This window comes from Opisthorchis viverrini (genome assembly GCF_000715545.1).
Source record: "Opisthorchis viverrini unplaced genomic scaffold opera_v5_11, whole genome shotgun sequence".
Classification (NCBI taxonomy): domain Eukaryota; kingdom Metazoa; phylum Platyhelminthes; class Trematoda; order Opisthorchiida; family Opisthorchiidae; genus Opisthorchis; species Opisthorchis viverrini.
This window is the reverse complement of record NW_008751667.1, coordinates 2,842,572-2,867,806: the sequence shown is the minus strand read 5'-3', so window position 1 is coordinate 2,867,806 and position 25,235 is coordinate 2,842,572. Positions and strand designations below refer to the sequence as shown.

At 41.4% G+C, this 25,235-nt stretch overlaps 1 protein-coding gene across 1 annotated transcript in view; it reads left to right on the top strand.

The window, feature by feature from the left end:
• T265_01089 (hypothetical protein) overlaps positions 1–16,245 on the top strand; it is a gene marked incomplete at both ends in the record, with an annotated part of 46,915 nt that extends 30,670 nt beyond the window's left edge. The window contains one exon of the mRNA XM_009165032.1: positions 16,129–16,245. Within this exon, the coding sequence (XP_009163296.1) occupies positions 16,129–16,245 (117 nt within the window). The remainder of the gene's footprint in view (positions 1–16,128) is intronic.
• Positions 16,246–25,235: the final 8,990 nt, after the last annotated feature.

Below are 25,235 nucleotides of genomic sequence, written 5' to 3'. Positions count from 1 at the left end.
ATCAGGTCTGACATCTCTACTGGCTGGTTTCCAGCAGTCACATGGTTGTGCTAAGTCGTGCAACTGGCATACGGAACAACTGACCAACAAAACGCAACCTATAGGAGGTGATTGCTTCATCAATCGTAGGTTAAATATATCTTCCGAAAAGTGTTTGACGTGTTTCAACATTTCTTATCCGCTGTTCTCACCTGGCTCACCGGCTATAGTAGTGAAACGGCATATGCTACTGATGAAGCGTGCGAGTAGTGTGTGATCAGGACGAAGATCCGCCCCTCGGCTAATCAAATGTGATGTTCATGACGGAACTTGTGGAACTGGTCTGTGTTTTCAGTTCAAAATTGTGGAATGGTCAATGAATATCAACGAAAGTTCATGAAACCACTAGAGTATGTTCAGTTTTTAAGAACCTACACGCATATGAGACTACTTTCCTTCCCATAGCTTCTAACAGTCTAGTTGGTGTTTGCTAATAAAGGACTTCACACCGAATGATTTTCCTGCTTCCACTAGCTATTTTCTAGGCACCTAACCGATTGAAAGCAAGCTAGTAACAGGGGGTGACTCAACAAAAGTAAATTGTGTAAAACGATTATCAACACAAATCCTATATTGAGTAATCTGTATACTGTGAAGTAGCATTTGTGAACGTCATTCACAGAACGAAACGTAACAAATAAACTCTGTTCAAAGTGCTACTTCAAGAAAATGCATTTGTTGTTCTGATCGGACGGCTTTGGGAGTTACCGATACCATATCTCCTCTTGAAGAGTAAGTCGAAACCCTCTACGGAATCAAAAACGGTTCCCTCGTCCGCACCGAAGGATTCCTCCGGTGTATCGCGATCCAAAACCATTTAGTGCTTCGAAGTGTTCCGTTTTGACTAGAAGAACGCGAGACCACTCCTTTTCGACTGCGTCGAATACCTTCAAATATTGCTTTCAGGTTTGGTGAAACACGATAGTAATGGGGTCGCGGTATCTCTAAAGTCATACAAACCAAAGTAGTGCAAATGTACTTGGTTCATAAATATCGTAAGCAATTAATTCAGCTGATTATCGGCTGAATCTCCCCTTTTATAACCGAGTTGACGTGAAAGCAAGTATTTTGCTACACACTAATCATCAACCTCAAAATAGATGCTCTGCAATGTGACCATCCAAAAACTTCTAAAACGCATTGTTACTTGATGAAATATGGCGTAAACGGGACACTTTAATTATACAAATCGTATACTTCTGTCATTGGAGTTACTGTGCATTTAAAACCGCCTCGAAAAAGTTGCCCGATTGAGTGTGGAGTAGGCGAACGCTTATCACACAAGTTATTGGACGAAAATTGTTTCAAACGGTCCGCACATTTTTTCCGCAAAAAATCAACCCATGCATTGTTGTGGCGTCCACGCATGACTGGAGAAATTAATTGCTGCAGACAGCATTCCGTCGCGTTTTTAATTTGGGTGGGCTGATGATCAAGCACTGAAAAAAATAGATATAAGATACGTTATCTTTTGAAACTTGAATGCTGATGAATATTTATCGTCCTGTGAGTGTCACTGGACAGTTGAAAGTGAGTTGTCCATTGCTTTCAGACATTGTCAAAAGAAAAATTCCACCCTAGGGGATAACCAAGTCTTTAATAAAGTTAAAAACAAAAGAATGAACGTAATCTTCACATTTTGCATTACTGATACTGGGGTAATTATGTCTGTCTGGGCTCACGGGGAACTGGTTTGGTTCATTTACTATTTTGAGCTCTATGTGCACAAAAGCACGCAAACATAAAGCCTCCGCACAATCACGTTCGGAGAGGTGTTTTAGATTTATTGACAAAAGTAAAGTGCCACCGATATTTTTATCTATTGTTCACCTTTCTTATTTGCTATATCGTTTTTTTTCCATCTCCACAAGGAATTGATGTTGCAACCGGTTTTGATGGCTCGGAGCCAATGTTTTATTTGCATGTGAATGGTGTTTTAATCGTGAGAATTCCATAAACTGCTGCGGTCAGTTAAGGCATTCAATTCTGGTATACATCTTGGGTTGTCTGAAAAAGTACCACCTGTTATTCAATTCTGATCAGCATGATTTTGGGGGCATTATACCATGCCGTGTTCGTAAATTTGAACATTTCGGATCTCAGGGTTTTTGGACTCTCATCTCACTAGTCCGTAATTTTGAGACCATTTCAACGTTGTAAGTGCATATCAAGATTTGGAGATTGGCAACACGTAAGAAAATAAAGGGTTGCGTTTTTTTCGTTCAGCGATCTCTTATCCGGTTCGGAAATTCAGCTGAGTAGTGGTAACTTGTCAAAAAACGTTAACTGTTTGTTTGCAGTGAATGCAACAGCGATTAACCCATCTTCTAGAAATTATAATATTTATCGGACAGCGGAAACCTCATATATACGGACGTTTTACTCTTTTACTGATATTCCTTAGGGAGTAACTAGGGAATAACCGCTCAACAACCTTAGACAATAAGCACTAACCAAGGAATAACACGTCAAATGTAAGCTCGCGTGCTGTGAAAAGTGGTCAGGAGAGTGGTACACAGAAGTTTTACAATGATGCTACTGCGCAGTAGATCCTCCAACACAAAACTGACAGACGTCAATAAGGCAGCTTGACAACTTGAGATGAGATGCAGAGGAATTTTGTGGTCCTCAACCAAACTCTCAGAAATGTTTATCTTCTTGGAATAACAAAATACTACTCAGATGGAAGCGAGTGCAATTCCCTAAACAAGATATTTGCTATTCTCCTGGAGTGGAAATTTTAATAATTCAGTTGGAGGCTTAAGATAGAGATATAAAAGATGCCTACCCGACCCCGCACTGACAATGTCACCGCGACTGGTGATGAAACGTTTGCGTTTGAACTGCCAAGCTTTGTGAACAGACCAACAACCAGAAGGACTAAATCACGGGAAACTTCTACAAGTGGCCAAATACATCATTGTAGAGCGCACTGTTTAGCATAGACCACGCATCCCTTGTTTCCAAGTATGGGAGCACAATGTGTACATACCAAATGTTACCCTGAGCGTTACGTCACGGGTCTCTGTTTTATTAGACTGCTGTTTTGGGTGCAGTATCGTGTGTCAAAATCCGAGCTTTACCGATATCAGTCTGCTCCAAATTGGGTGTCATCTACGAATGCAGCTTCAGCACACACGGGACCATTTCTGAAGTGTTTCGAACGAGCTACTCCAACGTCAGAGGGGTTTTCCTAATTTAGTTTAAAGAATCACTTTCGAGGCGTTATCTCACGAAGGACACTTTAGAATAAGCTTACAAAATGAAAGCAGCGTGTGGCGTTCTTTCTTTTGCGCTGCCTCAGCCAAGTGATTCTTCATGAGACTAACGAAAACGTTAAGGCAATTCTTTGTTCACCAACATCTAAAACCCAACGGATTTGCGACGAGATTATGTGACGTGTATATCCAATTTTGGACAGGAAAAACAATTTGTGGTAGGACAGTAGGTAGGAATTTTGTTTACTTTATTAATCTCTCTTGAACTGACGTTGTTCTCATCCGGTAGCGCGATGTCTATTGCGAAAGACGTTATTGAAGGCAAAAAAATAAAGTGCGCAACGTCGCTGCTGTCAAAGTATCCTCTAGATAAGGTTCACATGTTGCAGTAGACTACCTATAGACCCGAAAGCCCTGCTGAGCATTCTTAAACAGATGAGGTTCGTGACTGCCCACTCATGGAAGATTCGGCCGCGAATTGCCAAGTACGCTACCTCAATTGTTGGAAACATCAGAGCTTCATAAAATGTATGACATGCCATAGTTAAATCAGTGTATGTTGAATTTAGCCAGACGATGTAGATCAGGATATTCAGCCTCGATTGCATACGTGCTTCGTATACGGAAACCTACAAGGTTGATAAAAACAAGATTGGTCGTTGCTGGTTGCAGGGTTTGTAGACTTCAAGCTCACATCACCACTGTTTGAACAGTCATTCTCCCGTCCCAGATAATCATTTTGGTGAGTCCAAACCGAAACGGGGAAACACTGGACAACAGTTTTATTTCTGGTAAAGCTCAGCATCATTGCACGTCATGCGGAGTTTAGTCATCACACGTATGGCATGCGCGACGGTTCAGACACCGCGCAAGCTAGATGCGACTGAACAAAAGAACATGTTCACCTTTAAGCGATTGATCGATTGATGGATTCAAACGACGAACCAGTAGCTGTCTATAAACTCTAGCAGACAGTTTTTGCTTAACGTATCCAGCGGATTTCCTAGCGCAGGAGGTAATTTGAGGGCCTTACTTGAGGCGTGTGGCTTTATGCACAGTAGCAGCTGCCGCCTTGTCCCTGATGTTCCCGTCAATCCGATTTACGTGTCCCACTGAACTCTATCATCCTGACCACTTTCAAAGAGTGCTACCTCCAGAGAGCTTGATGGTGCACTTTGATTACTCAACCTTGCGGATTACGCGACGTAAGCGCGTCAGATGGGGCTATGCAAGCACTGCTCTGACAAAATTCGGTGCGATCTGGTAGGGAGATTACTGACAAAAATCAGATTGTGGTCTAAGTAAAAACACTACCTCCGCTCAGAAATTGGAGATGGGTACAGCCGCCAACTTAACGCCTAGCTGACACTTCGTATGTACTTTCATAAAAGAAAACTTTGTTCGATTTCGTACTTTATCGTGAACTAAAAAGAACTTTAGTAACACTCTACATAAACATAGAATGTTACCCCGACAAGTCGGGTATGTGACCTTGTTGCTTGAACGTGTTCAGGAATCATGATTTCTTCTAGCTTTCCAATGGAAATGTCAACAAGACCACTCTGAAGGTCCCGTTTGATGTTCACACACCTCTCCGATGAAAAGTAAATAAAAGTGGATGCTTGGAAGGGGTTATATAATGGTAAAATTTATTTTTTTGTCTACATTTTTAAATGTCAAGTGTAACTTAGTTCCTGTAAATGTCGGTGTTTCGTTGCTTTTAGAGAATTTTACAGTAGCTTAACTCAGGTTTGGTACTGAAAACCGTTTTGCTCGGCTAAATTCGATTGAACAACACAAAGTTTTACTAATTCAACAATTAATCCTTTGTCTTTCTACTCCCTTTCAGATAGAATCCCTTTCAGTCCAACGTTGACAGACGAAGCACATTCATTCCCCGCATAAAAAAAGCATCCTAGGTTTTCAAGAGTGGGCCAGAATAAACCGATTTTAAGATCAGATATTGCCACATGGATAGCAATTCGGTATTCAGTTTGAGTGCTATGCTCCTTTTAACGTCCAAAAATATACAATGTGTCCCCGTCAATCACTGATGTTCAGTCATTCCGTTTTATTCAGGAAATAATGTGAAGCCGGCAGTTAAGTATTGCGAATCCCCTTGTTGATGAACGAACATTGCTGGCCATCTCTGAATGCGTCATTTATCCACATTATCCACTACGTTGTAGCACGCAAATTGCCGCGGAAATGCAAATGTGAGAGTTAGGTTCTGGCAGGTTGCAAGCTGGACTGGTGTCTGTTCCTGTATGCATACGAGAGGGTGGATGCCGCCGGGCATCCCAACGTGAATGCAATAGAAATCGTGTGGAGAATGTTTTAATGTCAGACGAGATGAGAAAGGGAGCTATGTGAAGTCTCCTGTAACTCAAGTTTGAAACCCAGACACAGTCGGATCCACTTGATCCCCTCAAACTCGGTTTTTTATTGTCATCGTTCGGTCGTTTCGCTGTAAGACTCTTCTAATGCCAGCTTCGATGATACCCGAAGGAAGGGCTGGGATGCCTCCAGGTTGCTCTAGTCTAGACAATGGAGGTCGAGATGCAGAGGTCGGGTTCGAAGCACGGACCTTCCGGTCAGTAAGTTCGCGCCCCAAACATTGAGCTATCTCGCCCATCATCTTACCCCAAATTGTGGTAGCACCCACTGACACAATCAAGCCAACAAAATGTGAACTATACCAGACAGGAATACTCAAATTAGTTGTTCTAGCCCGGAGAAACAAGATTACCCACGCTAACCAACTACTGATCCAAATGCAGCACTTATCAAACCAGTTAGTCTCGAAAAATTTCACGGCTAGGTTCCCTAACTACCTCAAAGTTTGGTCATCGCGAGAATCTAGTCACTTGACTCGACGAAGCCTTTGTGTGAAATGCAATAAATCAAACGATTGTTTGTCAAACCTCTCTGTACTTGCATCGTCCTGGCCAGAGCCACTACGCCAGGAGAAAGACTAGAACCATAGAATCCGCAGACGGATAATTTCATCACCAACTCAACCACTGGATATCAAAGTAGGGGAATGCAACAACAACAACTTTACTGATAACCCTTGTACGATCCTGTGCTAAGGCAGTAATCTCAAAGCAAGGAATAGGTTACTTAGACTAAACGCACGATCTATGTGTCCTATCTGACAGGAAACGTGTAGTCTAATTCACCAACGGACGGTCAGTAATAATTGCGGCGAAACAGAATTCTACGAACTTCACCTGCGTTTGTTCAGTAGTCGCAATTGGGCGGTGAACAATATATTGAATTGGACTTGGGCAGACAGTACAGATAGGTAGACCGTGTTTCTATAGGAAATTAACAGTAAATCGTGAGGAGAATTAAAGAAAGGCTTACGGCTAGATTGAACCTTGGGCAGTTAGCAACACAGGANACGAAGGGCAGCGTGCTATATGACAAATTAAGCGGGAAAATTGTTGTTCAGTTTAACGTGGGACAAAATTTCAACAACAAGTCCAGAAATAAATGTAAACAAATCGTCTAAAAAAATGATTGAGGTAGAGTCAGCTTTGTATAAAATAGAACGGTTCAGTCTTGAAACTTGAGCAGTCACGGAAGGGTGATGAACTAACCTGAGGATTAGGGAAACAGATAATTACGTCACGTAATTAACAACCCTTGTTTGAATTTCAAGCCGTTTTGGAAGTAACATTTTTCATTCTCACTAGTTCACCGCCCCAGTTATGGATGGTACATTATTGAAAAGCAATATAATATCACGTGCAATTTCCCGGGAGAGTTGAACTTGCGGGTTCTATCAATGAAGTCAAAAGTATCCTTCCACTAGGCTCAAATCAAGCTCGTTTTAGATGTATCTTCCTTTGCTGAAAAGGGTCCCAAAGTATTTTCGTTCTGGTGGACAATGCGCAGGCCACCTCGAAGACGTTTGGTCTAAGCCTCAACTGGCCCACCATTGTCGTCCATGAGTTACAGTTGTCGACTGACTAGAACCCTCCTAATTCTTTACTTCAAATTATTTTTTTCGTCGTCACAGTAGTCCAACGCAGTGCGAGATATTTCTGTGTAATTCTCGGCATGTATCGTTTGTTCAGTCAAAGAATCACAGCTGGTTTCGGTACATTTGTAATTGAGCCCTCCACGTAGCTGTGGACAGGATGTACTGCCAGCCTATCCTCTAACACAGGCTGAAATGTAAGTATCCACAAAATTGGCATCAATCTTGGCGTCCAGAAGTTTGGGTCACCGGATCAATTAGCCGGCATTTGATTTGCCGTTATGAAACTATCCATTGGCTGCTTTTTACACTCATGTACTTTTACCTCGTCGTGCTGGTTCAATCATTTGCTCAAGAGGGCTTAGTTGCCCAACATTGTTATCATGTCTGCTCACTTCAGAATAACTGAGTATTTCCTGCTGGGATTCACTAGACAACAGGGATTTTATGTATTTTAAAACAACAGGGGGCCCGCGATATTGAAAAGACAATCGAAATTCTAACAGAACAGCTCGCCACATAGCTGCACCCTATTGTGATGCAAACGTTTGAAGCTACCATTCTAATTCTGCAGTATGTGTTAACAGTTATCACACTGATATGCTTGCTGAATTCATTCGTAGTATGAAAACATGGTCTTAAGCAGTGCCCCTTCAGAGTAAGTTAACATAGTGCACAGCCCGCCCCCCGCAATCCTCGCTTTTTGCTTGTTACTTTGCTCTGGTAATAAGATTACGAGGGTTTCGACAATTGTGGAAGAACCAAGATCATATCCACTTGGGATGCTTAACACGAACAAGTTACCCATAGTGTGCATGATTTTACCATATTTTTCTAACATGAACTCACCATTGGCATTCAGCCCATGAAAACATCTGCTTTTGCAACTTCTTGGGTATACTCATGAGTTGGTAGTCACAATTTGACTGATCCAGCTATACAAGCATGCGAGCTTTTTGCAGTCCTTCAAAGTAGATCGAAATGGTCTACCGTTGTTTGTGATGTTGCTCTTCATGGCTGGCGCTTGGGTACATATATTTAGTTTAATTTGATTATTTCTGGAAGCAATGAACTCAGGCTCTGTTTTAGTCTACCAAAATTGTCTACACATGACATCGCCCTGATATGAGATCCGGAAATGTGGTTCACGCACCGTGCACCAGTACTGTTTGAACTTACGTGAATCACAACATTTGTGTTGGCACGACATTTTAACCACTTTGAATGAAGCCGTAACCCAAAACGGTGAATCCCCTCCGGCAGGTTCACCTCTCGGCTGTGCTACCCGCGTTGGGAGCCATGATTGTCAAGTCGCTTGATCAAACAGAACCCCCCGGTAATTCTCGATCAGTCAATCATATCGGTTAAAGTCAACCGTGTTTGCTTGTTGGAACATGACCATTCGGTAGTGCCCAAAGTGCCTTCATGGGGTGGAGGATAGGTGACATAATCAACCAAGGGTTACAAGCTTCACTGGAAGAAAATTCCAAACACTATATCTCCGCAGTTTGACGTGGACCTAGTGTAATAGGATTGAAGGGTCAGAAAATGAGTACCATAACAAGAACACCATGCGTACAAACATGCTACGCTTCTTTGATTAACTGTACTCAAGTCTATCGCAATAGGACGCTCAGTATTCGCACAATGGAATGGAATTTCCGAAAGCTATGACGTGTCCGTAATGGAATAATCAAGCAATTGAGTTCACATAACCGGTCCAAAATTTTTGAGCCCTATTTAGGCATCTCGGGGTCTCAGCGATGCTGAGAAACTATTCCGCCAGACTTTTCCGCCAGAGGTATGATTGTTTCAGTGGACAATAAAATTTGGTGAGCTGCAAACTTATTAACGTATATTAGAATGTTTTTTGCTTTGACCTCATACGCAACAAAATGCAACATTTGAACGCAAAAAATTTTACTTCACTCCTAAAGGTTTTGCAGCGGAGAGCATTATGCGGCCAATGAGCACCTCAAAATAGCAACCATTTTCAAAACGGGGAAATAGGTGGAATTAAGGATGTGGTAATCTCAGGGTCTTCTCAGGGCAAATAAAGAGACAATCAATAACATTATCTTCGGTGCTGGAAGTTGGGTTACGGGAGCAGATGCATTAAATTTCGTACTTGGATATCTTAGATTATCATGCTTTGCTAGCTGAGGACAGGCTGCTAGAAAGGTGTTATAACAAGAGTGAATTTTGACAGCAAAATTGGAATGAATCTCGAAAAGTAAAGGGAATAGGAAATAGCATGCCTTAGAAAGAAAGTAGAACAGTACTGTGACTTCAGATTTCCTAATAAAATATAGTATAAGAACGCAACGTTCACGCAGTACCTGGGGCTAAGAAGTGTAAAGTGCCATGATGCTTCCTTAGAAAAAAAACACAAGATTAGAATAGTTTGTTTGAGGTAGCCAACTCGGACCATTTAGGACCAGTAAATGAGGTCGTTAACTGGGAGCAACGGAAGGCTACTAGGACAGTCACTGAAGGACCCTACCTTGAACAGAAAACATTGGATGAAGGCTTGGGAACCCTAGTCATCCTGGAGTCGGAGCGTCCTTCATGCAGCCCAGTGTCATAAAATTCTTGAAACGATAACATACTAAAAACGGTAAACTGTCCAGGATATTTGGATAGAGGTTTCATCTGTTACTGCTTAAAATAATGGCGCTTCACCGATGTCACACCATTTAAGTAAACCATTAAGATTAAGTAGGCCCAACTCATAATTGAGATGAAAAAGATCCCGTATTGAAAATGAAACGTTGACTTGCAATATTTCTGCTTGTGAACCCAATTCGTTCAACGGCGCCTTCTACCACAAGCCTTCTATCAAAAATAGGAGTAGAATACTAACTAGCAAAACACAAGCTCAGATAAAATGTTATTTCTCGGCATTTTTTGATTGTCCATTATACGAGTATGTATTCCATCAGGACAAGCATCCCAAAAATAGTTACAGTTTGGAAATTACGTCATCTGAAGCTGAAACCGTTTTCGGAAAAATTTGTCTTGCATGGACGTTTGGAACAGCTGAAAAATAGTGAGAATAAAACACAACAGCTGACAAGAGCGCTAGGGGCCCGTTGATTAAAAAACAACGCCATTTAGCTCGTTGGGGGAGGGTTGAAACAACCGCAGGCGACTCGATAATATGAAATGAATGCCAGAAACAAATATCATCAGAGTGCTAGGAAGGCACGGAACTAATTTTTAGACAACATTTACCGTGACACAAACGATTTTAGTGGGCCTTCATCAAGCAAAATCAGAGGATTTCTCATAAGAATTTCAATGTAACGTTCGAAAAAATACTGTTACCGATGAGAACCTTGCGCATTCTACGAGGTTAGACATTGGACGGGAAAATTCTCGTTGGAAACTACTGGATCGTACCAAGACCTTCACAATCCGGTAAAGTTAACAAAGCTGTACATTCAAAGGGTGCTATTTTGCGGAGGTCGGTCACAAGTTAATTGGAAGACAAATTAATCTCCAATCCTGGACCGGGCACAAGCGATTCTATCTCATGCGGGACAATGACGTAACAATTTATTCTGTTATGATCACTCCAAAACCTGGCCTTCATGTCTGAGGAAAGGAATTCCTCAGCCTTAACGTCATACGGAAGCTTTTTGTGCAAACCCATTTTCTGATAGTTCAGCAATTGTTTGTCGGCTTCATTTGACGCGCACCACACACAACATCGCTGGCACTAAGCAAAATTCACTCATCTGCATACAAATTTGGTTTTGTGAGACTCGCGCAGCTGAATCGCTCGGTTTGGATGGTTCCAGGCGCCTACCTGATGAGCCCCAAGAAGGGCGAAACCGGACGTGGGTTGTCGAGAGAAGATTTCAGCAACATTATAAGTAATGCATTACAAATATAAACGCTGACAGTTATTTTTCGAAGACCATCGCAAAACGGGTTGACATATGTTAATCATTTTAACGGCTAATAGGAAGGATTCGAGCAACGCTACTTTTTGAAATACTTTTGTGCAATAGGCCTCACTTGCTTCGAGCTTAATGGATTTGATTTGGGAATTTGGATAGTGAGATTCATCCCTCAATCGATATTTCAGAGACAAAGCGATTAATTCTTGTCTAGAATATCCTCTCAGCAACATTTCATCTCACTCAATACAATCGGATGAAAGTATTCGTTCTTATTGATGTCTATGAACATATCGTTGTGACCATTTTCCGTCTAGCATTCACAAAACAGTTTAGATATAAGAACTGCTAACCTGCCCTCAGATTTACAGTACGGAGGTTAGAAATTGTATTCGCCATTCTGATAGCCACATTAAACACTTGATCACCCCTGTGCGCAATCTGTCTTCGGAGTAAGCTGAACAACTTCGAGACCTGTAATACTTCACACGAAATCCAAGTAGACATTACTTTCATCGGCACAAATAGTTGTACCTTTCTGCTTAAGGTCAAGCATTGGCAGAATGAATCTTTAACTGCAAAACGTCACCCAAGAAATCTGTGGCTGTATAGGGTTCCACTGCGTCACAAGTGAGGCACAGTTTTCAACGGTTCTACGTTCAGCACTGTTGATAAACCTCATGAATACAAAAATCACATTGACCGGAAGATAAACTGCAGCAGTGAGTTCAGTTTTGAGACAAAAAAGTCGTAAAAACTTCAGTGCTACCCGGAATTTGATTTCCTTTTGTGTGTAGGACAATCTAGATTACGGAAGTTCCCAGCACCCGGTAAAATTAGGCTAAAGCCTATTTTTCCATTTAACACATTCTTCTCAAAGCGGTGTAACTGCTACGTTGTTAAAACGCAAAGACATTGGGTGGGGCAGACCTGACAAGGCAAGAGTGAGATTCTCTGACCGGAGATTCATTTTTCGTGTGCCCTGTAAACAAATATCTGGAAATGGTAGTGAACTAGTCGGACTGAGCTAAAGAGTAAAGTGCTTTGGTCAGGTATCAGCCAGTCCCCGGAATTTCATGTAGTACCCTGAAAGGCATGTACACAGCTGCGGACAAATGCCGGATTATTTCGGTCTTCCAAACTGACAACGCAGCAAAGCGATCATAGTTAGCAGAGCAGGAATATTCCATACGGCGGGCAAACTCACGTCTTCACAGTAGAAACTTGTCAACATCTATGCGATATGAACCGCTGGTCATCAGTTTGTGGTACAGTATTCACCTATAATCCAGAAGATTATCGATTCAATTCCATTTACCAATTCTTGACTTACGCACAAATAATGGATAATCCCAAATGTGGGTGAAACATTCATGCAGTGTCCCGAGACAGGATGAAATCCCCATTGAACCGATTGTTGAGTAGAGGCCTGTTTCGTATGCTGAACGCGAAGACAGTGCGTAGATCTTTGAACACCACAGGTATCGGTAACCTGCGTGCGAATTCGCGCAGTAGCCAATGTAAATGAGGGCTTTGCTCGGCTTACTCCACTAACGGCTGAAGTCCCATAAATCTCTATTTGTCTTCGCGTGTTTGATCACGCATGATAGGATAGGTTGCATCAAACGAAATTTTGGAGTTTTCATTCCATTTAAAGATTGAAAATCCATTCTTATGTAAAACATTTATCACATAGTAAAGCGATTAACAGATTAGCGATTCGCTTAATTTGAATGTGTGCAGAACTTATGCATCATCAAGCAGGTCGGCTAAGTAAACCAGTTTCCGATTTTTTAACAATCAAACAACTAAAGTCGAAAATTTATTATTTGTGTGTACATATGCATGTGGTTTCAGAAGTTTTGGATTCGAAATGTTCAGACAGTACTCAGACTGCCGTGCAAGTGACTCAGAATGAGGTAAACTTGTGATATTGATGCATATTATTGCTTGTGGAAGAAGTAAGCATCACTTGCGAGAATATAATCACGTCGTGGCATCTTTACCACCGGACTGTGTACAATATTTAACGGAAGAGAGAGGTGGACGGTAAAAGAGTTCAGGCCGGTGTTCCTGATTAATTTTCATCACCTGATCTACAACCATGGAACGTGAGTTTTTAGGATGTGGTAGGACTTTCGATTGTGCAGATTCCCATAGAGATACCGCAAATAAAATCGACGGAGGACACATAAGGAGCGAGAAGAAAATCGAAGTAGAGATAGGTTGGGACTGGAACCAAGTCTGGTGTTAAGTATGCGTTCATTTCACTTAGTTCAAATGACTTTATTCTGACAGTTCAAGTGGAACGGGTCAATAGTTCAAACACGTCGTCTGTATAGCGCCCAACTCTACTTGGAGTATAAGGTCGAAAGCATCAAAACAACTCGATAAATTCCACAAACAATGATTGCCCAAAGTGAACAAGTGGCCACTTCATTTTGTGAATTTATTATTTATTATCTATCGTCTTGAGATGTCAGTTTTGCGGACAGCGTACTCCTGAAACACCAGAAACCAGTTACCAAAATGTTTGCTGTTTTAAATCAAATCTTCGTTTCAAGCTGATCAAAGTGAGCATTTTAGAAGTGTCTGCGAGTGAAGCAGAGTGAGATGCCACTAAATTGTCTTCAGCCGTGTAGTTCCTCCGGAGTATGTGTATAACGCACACATGGCCAAAGAGAGCAGAACCGCACTCACGCAACGCTACGGTGGTTAGATAATGTCCCGCTTAAATAAGTGACCCGACAAAGGAAAGTGAAGTACTGTAGCCCTGTGGCAATAACGAAACGTCTCCTGATTGACAAGTTACGCAGAAGCACACTTTCGTTTTTCATCCCACTTTATGGAGCTTCGATGACTGTTGACATTGTAATGGCCGTACATCAAATGTCACTTTCGCCGTCCTCTGTCATCTCTGATTTTTGAGATGTTTCGGAAGCCCTTTTAGCTCACAGTCTGTGCAAAGCAGACAAAGATTTTAGTGCTCCAGCATTGGCCGTCCCCTCTTGAAGATTTCCGCATATGTGCAACTCACTTCCACTGCTCGCTACATCTTCAAGCTGGTTTGGCTCTCGACCCGTCCCCTCTTGAAGATTTCCGCATATGTGCAACTCACTTCCACTGCTCGCTACATCTTCAAGCTGGTTTTGGCTCTCGACAGTTCATTGACTGTAAGTAGGCCACAACTTAGTATTTAATCATACTTTGTGGTGGATAAACTATATGATTCTAATCAGCATCTCCTAACCACTTGGGAAGTGCTGAAAATTTTCAGACTGTCAGAATGGCATTAAGTATTTTGACAGTACGTTCCTATTCTGTCAGTCCAATGTACTAAACTTTCGATTTGTGAAACTTTTTTAGTATTGCAAACAATAAACTGATACAATGACTGCAACCTTATATATTCACTGTATTCAGTATACTAAGTTTTTCCTTGTTTTGTGCATGTGCTTGAGGAGCCTTTGAATAGCTTTTTGAGCTCTGAGTTCTTTCAAGGACATCAATTTCCCCTCCCAAACCAGATTATCTCTTGATGGGTTATTTTTATCGAAAAATTATGCACTAATTTTTGTGTTGTCCACTTGTATCCACAGCGATCAACAGGAAGAGTGCGTATTCAGGCCCCGTTTGTCTTTAGGTGTGTTTCTCGAAGTTTCGAAAATCCTCGACATAATTTCTTGTATTTTCAGCTTTATTGCACCCAGTTAGGAAGGCCTTCATTTCGGTTCAGGATATGACGTTTTCCCAGAGGGATGTGCACCTTAGCCCGCAACAAGGCGTGGTCTCATTTACATTTGGCATCATGTATCAAATTTCTGATCAGTATGATACGCAAAGCCCGCTAATGCGCACTCAGATTGTAGCGTAAGTGTTCGATTACTTTTCTTAGGTTAGTAAACTTGGCCGCTTATAAAAGCTCTACATGATACTGGGAATTAAAAATGCCGCACATCTCCCAGTCCTTGCCAACCGTAGCTTCGAAATCGTCCACCAGAGAGACAGAAAACTTAGGTAGTAGATTTGACCAGGACTGAAAGTTGCTTACCATGTTTGTGCCATCATTTGTGTCGCATTGAGATGGGTGGGGTTTATCTTGTAGGCGTTGATTTGTCTTTGGCAAGAGAAGCTCGCCTTTTAAGTCTCTCTCTCATTCAAACCCGCGTTCTCCAGGCTCCAATTCGTGGAGCTTGTTGTTCTCCGCGTTAGAATCCACGAAGTTTCGACGTAGCTGAATAACCTGGGTATTTGAGCTTACTTTTAGTGCACCATCCAGAGGTCTTGATATGAGGTTCCGACCCACAAATTAGTGTAATTGTAAGCACGTACGTCCGGCTCTTTACACTTTACACAACAATTCCGTTTTAAGAAGGCTGAAATCGTACGTTCGAATTTATTTCGATAGTATTGGATAATGAGACGTTCAGGTTCATCACCTGCTGACTGATATCTGCGACCTTTAGGGATAACCTTATTCAACCCGTACTTCCTCTAGCGCTACCCATTTAAATGCGATTAATTAAGGGTTATATTTTACGGCCTTCGCAATGCCATCGCTAATAACAATAAGGAAGTTACTAAAAGCTGGCTTGGTTAAAACGATACTCACAGTGCGGTGACGTTCTAATCTTGGTCGATCTGCTCCCCTTTGGGATTGTGGGCATGGCCGAATCCGACGGAAAGTGTGCATTCATTAAAGAACTGAGGCCCGACCACCACAACAGGGCAATGGCTTTCTGTTTCGATATATGCGTATGTGGATACTCGTGCTTGGTACTTTAAATTCCACGGCCCAGTGATCCGGTAAATCGATAGAATAAGGAACATTTTCTACTACACACTGACGAGAATTTGACTCACGAACTACATCGATAAATCACAAACTTGTTTGTCAGCGAAAGGAAATTAAATTAGAGAACAAGAAAATCTGTAGGATCAATATATAAAACATCTCATCCTTCTTTCCCAATCGCAGGTGATCACGATTTTGAAAGGTCACAAACCGGAAGAGCAAGGTCATGCATCACCAGAAGAGAGTACTAGACACCTCATTATGTATGGTGAAAATCGTGGGCAAAAACGAATAAAGTGATGGCACGTCACGAATAATGGCAACCAGCTGCCATTGCTTGGCTAGTGAAAATCACGGACGAATTTACTTCGACACCATTAGTGAATTTGAAGCCGGTAAGTACTTAAAAAGCACGGTAAACTACTTGGACGTGGCAGGTTTGTGTTCATTATATCTCTAAATTTCAGAAGTAGGAAGGATTTGTAGGTTGCCAAAAACGGACGTTATCCAAACCTATTTCTTGGGGAGTATCTTAAATATTTCAATCTCCAAGTTATCTACATAGGTGAGCAACTTCTGTGCGCCCGGGTCGAAAGCATCTAGACTCTCAGTGGAGCCAGATTTGGTTGTCACTAGTTTCACTATCACTTGGGTACGATGCCATTTCTACTAGATGGATAATACAGATTTAACAAAGTTGTCATTACTGATCGACAGATCTATAGGAAATCAGGTACTGTGAATGAGTTGCTCAAAGGTATGAGTAATGAACTAAACAGTGACATCTTATTTTGAATACGGATAATTACTCGGAACCAATATTAAGCAACACCCCTTCTTGGCGAGCTGAGACGAATGAGAATTTCAAGAAATTTGATTGGTTACCTTGGAACAGATTGGCGTAAAGTAGAAGAAACTTACGCTATGGTCAAACATAAAAGGGTTCAAGAGGTCCACCATACTCCCAGTTACAGTATACTGCGTCTTTACTACTTGAAGATAAAAATAAGTTGCCAAGAATAGAAGAACACGGATTTTGTATTGGGATAAACGTTGACCCATGCTAATTCAAGTTCCTTCGGTGCCACTCTCTTGATTATTGGGTGAAAAAGTTTATAGAAGAGTTCTACCGAAAGCCGACAAGAACAAAGATTATTCTGCCCTCATTATATTATGAGTACATAATGTATTGGATTAAAGGATACTGCAGAAATATATCGGCCTTGAAGTAATGCATAATTGGATACGGAGATTGATCATTTAATATGAAAAAGGGACACGAGTAAATTCCCATAAGAGAGCTAAATACGGCGGATTTAGGACGGAGTGCAATCAAATGACCACAAACCTATCAGCATCGTAAAAATGAGCAGAAATGTGTTCGTCAGAGATAATGAACACCAATGAAGTAGAAACAAGACAAAATGGATGTGCGAAGACAAGCAAATCATGATGCTTCTAATGGCCAGCGCAGAATGAATTGGGCAAAATAGGGTTGTTGAGGCAAGGTACTGGTGGATTTGATAGTAAGCATCTCAAATCCAGGACGAAAAATAAAAAAAATGAACATATGAAAGTTAATTTAGGTACACCAGGGCGACAGCCTTGAGAAAGCTTTCACAAATGTACACCATCGCCAATAAACATGGTTTCGGTTTAAAATGAACAAAGCGAACGGATTGGAATCAACGAAACATTCACCGTTCCTAAATTCATTTGTAGTAAGCAATAGCAAACAAGAACCAATACAATTTTAAACGGCACCGAAAAGCCGGAAATCAAGGTTGTAAATCCCATTTTAACTCATGCACTCTCCTTGCGAACGCACCGATTCTATGAATCAGTCACTTGCAAGTAACCATGTGAACGTTTGTCGGCATTTACGGTCGATTTGTTTCACGCGGTGTAAGAGATCTCGATGATCTAGTCTGCGTCTGCCGTAAGTTCCGGCTAGCCTAGTTAAGAAAAAACACCACCCATCATGGCCTTCGCCAGGTCTCTATGATCAGGCGTCCTCAAATGACCGGCAAATTTACTTCCTGTTTTGTCTGTCCCAACTATACCGGTCACGCAAACGGTGGATAATGCCTAAATTCACTCCTCAAAATTTGCTAACGTTGAAATTCAATCCAGCCGAAATGGCGCACTTGCAAATTTTGTCTTTCCAATCAGTTTTTAACTAACTCACCAGAATTTCTTAATAACTTGGATAATGCTTTCGATTTAGCGGCTCACTGTTTCCGCAACCAATTGGATTTGCAAATGAGTGTATTTCTCGAAAACAGTCCGATTCGGGTTCAAGTAGATCATAAGGTTAATGGAAACTCGGGGACTGCGCCTACCTGATGAGCCCCAAGAAGGGAGAAACCGGTCGTGGGTTGTCGAAGAGTTTTCAGCAACCTTGTGAGTAGTTTCCTTTATGAAAATGGATATTGTGTTTAGCATGATTGCGGTAAACAGTACGCTGGTGCCCAAAGTAGTTTTACGGAAATGCAAGCAATATTTAACGGTTTCACCCTCACGTTTCCACCGGATGGAAGTCGCGAAAATTTTGAGACCATAAAATAGAGCAAAATGCTGTATATTCAATTTGGCGTCAAGGAACACTTCTAAACTGTACAACAAGGATACCTAGCACAATTTGCTCGCTCGAATTCCTTTAAAAATTCCAAATAAAAAGTGAGCAAGCCGCGGTTCCAATTTCCCATTTTAGATCACCACTTTTTATTAGGAGATATTTGGGTGATGAGAACTTTCCAACAAGCGCAATCAAAATGCTTAGTTTCTTCTCATTTTTCCATCGATAAGGTTGCTATTGCATTGGTCAGAGAACCATTAGAGCCATAGCGAAAATAGCCGTTTTTCTAACTGTCTTTGTACCACAATTTTCGCAAATCTCAAAACTTCTGCCAGGTCGAAGTCACTTCTATTTTACTGACTTTTTCCGTGTCCGTAACGCACTTAGAGGAGTATAACCACTAAAAAGACTGCTTCTTCAGCCAGTATTCAAAACCCAGCATTGTGCAACAAAAGCCGTATTTTTTTCGGTGGAGGAACTGGTCGGAGTTGTAACAACTTGGACGTTTGGGCCGCTAGTTAGACGGAATAAATCGCGTCATCTTAATAGTACAACATAAGTATTTTAACAAGCATTATATGTCATTTGTCATTTCATCACTTTTGAGCTATTCATTAGAAAAGAGAGACTAATTCCAGGCATGTTTTACCGCCGGAATTGTTTCACACTATGTAAATCGCATTTAACGTAAACCTAATTTGGACATATTTATCCATGCAGAAAACCAAGAAAATATAAGTGACACTATCACGTGATCCCCCTGTTTTCACATTTCTAGACTGCTGTTTTTGAAGACAAGGGAAACCGATACTAGTGCCTGAAAGAAAGAACACGTTTTTTGGTTACATGGCAACAAGCGGTAACCCGCCCTTCACATTCATCACGCCAGCAGTTTTTTGAACTCATCAAATACACGAAGTATAACCGCAGAATACTTTAGTCTATATGAGGATTATTCATGATGGAAAGTGTGGTACTCCCAAGTATTAGCAAGTTGTTTCTTTCGTTCCTCACTTTCACGTTCTTATCCTCTTTTTGCATAACTTGGAAGAGAGTAATTTGATTCGCACATCTTATGGACGTCCGTTCCATTGGCGGAGCATAAAACCAACAGATGATTTTTTTTAAACTCAGGACAGGCGTTTTTGTTTACCTTTTCACCTCCATTTATTTGAAGTTGTTTGTTATCAACTAAAGCATAATTCGTTGCCGTTTAATATATCCCCGAGGATTAATTCCGAGTCCACATTAAATATTCTCTATCTTTTACCGAGCAAAGCTTCTGCGCTTGTTGACGTCTTATATTAATTTCCTGTGGAACAAATAAAGCGATTGTATTGGTCATGGTAGGCCAAAGTTCCAGTTTCCGAAACCGTCCCGAAGAAAAAAACAAAATTGATATTGTTACCGAAATTGCTGCTCATTATAGTGCAGGTTCTGTATTCCTCAAGCATTGCGTTACCGGAAAGCCGTCACCAGCTAGATAATATTTTCTTGATATTCAGACTGCGAGACCGTAATTAGTATACAAACCTTAAATTTGTAGTAAACATGGAAAACGGATGTACTAGCAAATCAAATATTCGTGATTATCTACTATGGACATCGACACATTGGTTGTAAATGTTTCGCCTGCAAGATGAATGCTTTGGCTGTTATTCAGTCACGAGAATTCGGGTTGCGTTTGTGTAGGCGATTCTGGTCGAGCGTGGGTTTCGGTTGTGATAAGTCATTCAGATGTTAGATTCCAAGATCCATTGAACGACAACTAAACACCACTGTGCAAGGTCCGTCAGCTATCCAGAAATGTATACTGCTAAATACCTGGACTTGATGCCTACATCCGAGACGTGTAGAGAATCTGTTGCGCCCGGCATTTTTGCGAGCTCATGATGTTTATCCAACCAGGGATGGAAACGAATATAGGGGATAGGAGTCAAGACCCGTAATTCGGTTCGCCTCTTCTTTACCATAAAAATGCTTCAGCGACTAATCCATCACAACCACTATTGTAAGTTGCACACAGATCTTTATTTTTTACTCGACTTATTACATCGTGTCCCAAAAATGCAGCTGCTATTATTGACGAATACCATCCGTGTGTTTCTCGTCATTTCCGCACTTAGTGAAACTTTGGCATCGCCCACATGAAGCACAAGGCAGGACCGATTTAGGACAGACGCGAAATTTCAGCATGTGCTCAGATTTCTAATCAAGGGTATCCAAATCTCCATACCACTGCTTTGCTTCTTAGAAGATCCATAAGTACATGGGAGCATTGCAACTGAAAATATAATGTTCCCGTTTCCCAAGGGTTATTGGGACAGAAAGGAGTGGAAAAGTGCGCACTTACTATTGAAGGTCAACGGCTTACGAGTTGCCGTTCTGATGTATGGATTTGGCATAACAGTCTAGCTGAAGCCAGGGGCTACTGATTCATCAGGCTTCACACGTTGAACGAAATGGTCCTCGCCAAACCATCCATATAAAGACAATTATTTCCGTCCCGTAAGTGAAGCTAATCTATGCTGAAAAGCCGAGAAGCACTGCACAGTTGTTTCATCCTTATTGGGAATCATCATCAGTGTGCATCTCACGAAACTCCGAACAGTCTCGAACCCGCGACCTCCTGGTTAGTAGTTTGAACACTTAACTGTTCGGCCAAGAGTGGCCGATCAGCAGTGCTTCTCGGCTTTTCAGCATAGATTGGCTTCACTTACAGGATGGAAATAATTGTCTTTATATGGATGGTTTGGCGAGGACCATTTCGTTCAACGTATGANCTGATCAGCCACTCGTGGCCGAACGGTTAAGTGTTCAAACTACTAGCCGGGAGGTCGCGGGTTCGAGACTCTTCGGAGTTTCGTGAGATGCGCACTGCTGATGATTCCCAATAAGGATGAAACAGCTGTACAGTGCTTCTCGGCTTTTCAGTATAGATTGGCTTCACTTACAGGACGAAATCTCCACAACAATTACTTCCCCCGAAGCGAAACTGATTATCGTTCACACCACCACTCCATGCTCATCTACACTTATCGGGACAAACTGGGCCTACCTATTTTTCGCGGTAAAATTTGTTCAAATTGGATACGAGTTACATATCATACAGTTTACCTTTTATCAGTGAACCGTCATGATTTCATGTAGTCCACTGATTCTTCATGCGAGCACACATAAGTAGTCTAAGTTAACACCCATGACTTGAGCGTGTTCATGAATGTGTTGGTTAGAGTAGACATGAGTAAACATACTTTCGGTAAAGGTGAGGTGGACGTAAAATGGAAGACGAAATAATCAGCCAACTGTCTAACCTCAAGTGCGGAAACAAACTGAAAAGAAAACTGAATATACTGCGATATCTCGAATATCGTGCCAACTGAAACATGAGGCGGTTCGTGTGCAGCAGCATTTTCGAGAGATTCCATTGAGTCTCTCGTGAAAACCCAATTGATTTGCAAATTAGTGTATTTCTCGAAAACAGTCCAGTTCGGGTTCAAGTAGATCATAAGGTTGACGGAAACTCGGAAACTGAATCTACTTTTTTGTTGGACTGACGGATGAACAGGGACCAATAACCTCTTGCATTTTTAGTTTAATGCTGATTTGTTCAAAATTGACTTGCCTCCGGCTAAAATGTTTATTGCTAGCTAGACAGACTTATTCATTTCTATTTGCTAAAAGTACAGATACGGTTTTAACGCGACCATCTAATTTGTTTAAAATTCAATTTCCCCAAACAAAAGTCTACTTTCTCCGAACAAACTGTTTGAGCACAGAATCTGTCAAGCTAGCTTGCTTTCGCATCCCAGACGCTAGAAACTACATCTGTCATTCTGTCATCTCCGTCCAGTAGGTTTTATTAGTGTTCTGCCCTGCCCATTCATTGGTGTGCGCATTTGCTGGAAAAAAATTGAGTAATGTTCAATCTTAACAATTGACTCCAGAAAGTCTGGTAGGAAACTGATTGTGTGGTGGTCGTTATGTTTAGTAGAATAGTTTATGAGGCAATTGTTTAAGAGTAACTTTATTTTGTTTTTGCTTAAAACAAATTGATAGTCGCTTCCCAAACTGTTTGATATTTATTCGGATGCCTGTCCTGAGAAAGTGGTTACTACACGGCGAACCATTCGGAGTATTCCGGTTTTACAACAATATGGTAAAAGTGCCGAAGGCCCTGTTTTAGTCTCATTAGTGTTCACAGTCAATGTCAAGGCCGGAAATGCCTTCTACCAGACTTGGATTCGGCAGGTCACCAGCAATTTCTTAATATCTCTCAAGCAAAACTGACTTCATGCTGGGAATATCACCACTCTATACCCTCCTGAAAGCGGTAGTGAACACAGCTTCGCGGTGAAAAACTGAAGCTTCCGTTTAATATTGTCTTGCCATAAATCTCAATAGGAAAGTCTTTTGCTGTCAGTTGCTATCTTATCAGTGCTATTACAGATGAACTTTTTGGACGTAGTAAGCAAGTTCAGGCATTCTCTGTGAGTTATTTGATGGTATAAGTTTTGTTGTGAACGAACCCCTAGGTCACATTCATTCGGGTTTGTGAACAACTTGTTCAAGTCCATAAAAAAACGTTAAATTGTGCCAAAACAAACCATGAATCTATTAACAAACATTCATTCATTCATGAAAACCACCGCAACCAAACTCTGTGATTTCTGAGGAGAATTATGTACTTGTTTGGACTTCCTACACTTCAGATGCCATTTCTCCAACGCGGAAAAGATTCGTTCAACTACCAAACCTGGCAGCCACTAGTCCACTTCAGTTTGATACAGTGACCTTTTGCGCAGCCTTCTAGCAGCCAAACTCCAAAGGGTCCCTGAGGGTTGTCTCCGCAGGCGTTCTGCTATGACCTCTCGTGAAAACCCAATTGATTTGCAAATTAGTGTATTTCTCGAAAACAGTCCAGTTCGGGTTCAAGTAGATCATAAGGTTGACGGAAACTCGGAAACTGAATCTACTTTTTTGTTGGACTGACGGATGAACAGGGACCAATAACCTCTTGCATTTTTAGTTTAATGCTGATTTGTTCAAAATTGACTTGCCTCCGGCTAAAATGTTTATTGCTAGCTAGACAGACTTATTCATTTCTATTTGCTAAAAGTACAGATACGGTTTTAACGCGACCATCTAATTTGTTTAAAATTCAATTTCCCCAAACAAAAGTCTACTTTCTCCGAACAAACTGTTTGAGCACAGAATCTGTCAAGCTAGCTTGCTTTCGCATCCCAGACGCTAGAAACTACATCTGTCATTCTGTCATCTCCGTCCAGTAGGTTTTATTAGTGTTCTGCCCTGCCCATTCATTGGTGTGCGCATTTGCTGGAAAAAAATTGAGTAATGTTCAATCTTAACAATTGACTCCAGAAAGTCTGGTAGGAAACTGATTGTGTGGTGGTCGTTATGTTTAGTAGAATAGTTTATGAGGCAATTGTTTAAGAGTAACTTTATTTTGTTTTTGCTTAAAACAAATTGATAGTCGCTTCCCAAACTGTTTGATATTTATTCGGATGCCTGTCCTGAGAAAGTGGTTACTACACGGCGAACCATTCGGAGTATTCCGGTTTTACAACAATATGGTAAAAGTGCCGAAGGCCCTGTTTTAGTCTCATTAGTGTTCACAGTCAATGTCAAGGCCGGAAATGCCTTCTACCAGACTTGGATTCGGCAGGTCACCAGCAATTTCTTAATATCTCTCAAGCAAAACTGACTTCATGCTGGGAATATCACCACTCTATACCCTCCTGAAAGCGGTAGTGAACACAGCTTCGCGGTGAAAAACTGAAGCTTCCGTTTAATATTGTCTTGCCATAAATCTCAATAGGAAAGTCTTTTGCTGTCAGTTGCTATCTTATCAGTGCTATTACAGATGAACTTTTTGGACGTAGTAAGCAAGTTCAGGCATTCTCTGTGAGTTATTTGATGGTATAAGTTTTGTTGTGAACGAACCCCTAGGTCACATTCATTCGGGTTTGTGAACAACTTGTTCAAGTCCATAAAAAAACGTTAAATTGTGCCAAAACAAACCATGAATCTATTAACAAACATTCATTCATTCATGAAAACCACCGCAACCAAACTCTGTGATTTCTGAGGAGAATTATGTACTTGTTTGGACTTCCTACACTTCAGATGCCATTTCTCCAACGCGGAAAAGATTCGTTCAACTACCAAACCTGGCAGCCACTAGTCCACTTCAGTTTGATACAGTGACCTTTTGCGCAGCCTTCTAGCAGCCAAACTCCAAAGGGTCCCTGAGGGTTGTCTCCGCAGGCGTTCTGCTATGACCACATAAGGGAGATTGCTTTCTCTTGAAATAATACTTCTTCTTAGGCAGGATATCAACGGTACATCAAATAGGTTATACTTGAAATCACAAACACCAAACTGCTCAAACTAGGATGTAGACTGGCAAAATACACTCCCTTGCGAGAGACTCACATAGAACCTAGGTGAAGCTCTTGTTTGTGATGTCTTAAGGCAACTGAATGTGCTGCACTATGTGGCCTAAGGTTTTACGTGGTACGATATTTTTCGACAGCCCACAACCTGTTTCACCCTTCTTAAATCTCGTCAGGTAGGCGCACTTCCCGAGGTTCTGTCAAGCTTATATTTTACTTGAAACCAAATTTCACGAAATTTGTGGACTACTACAATTTGTAAGCAAATTTGGCTTTGTGCGAAACTCAACTGGAAC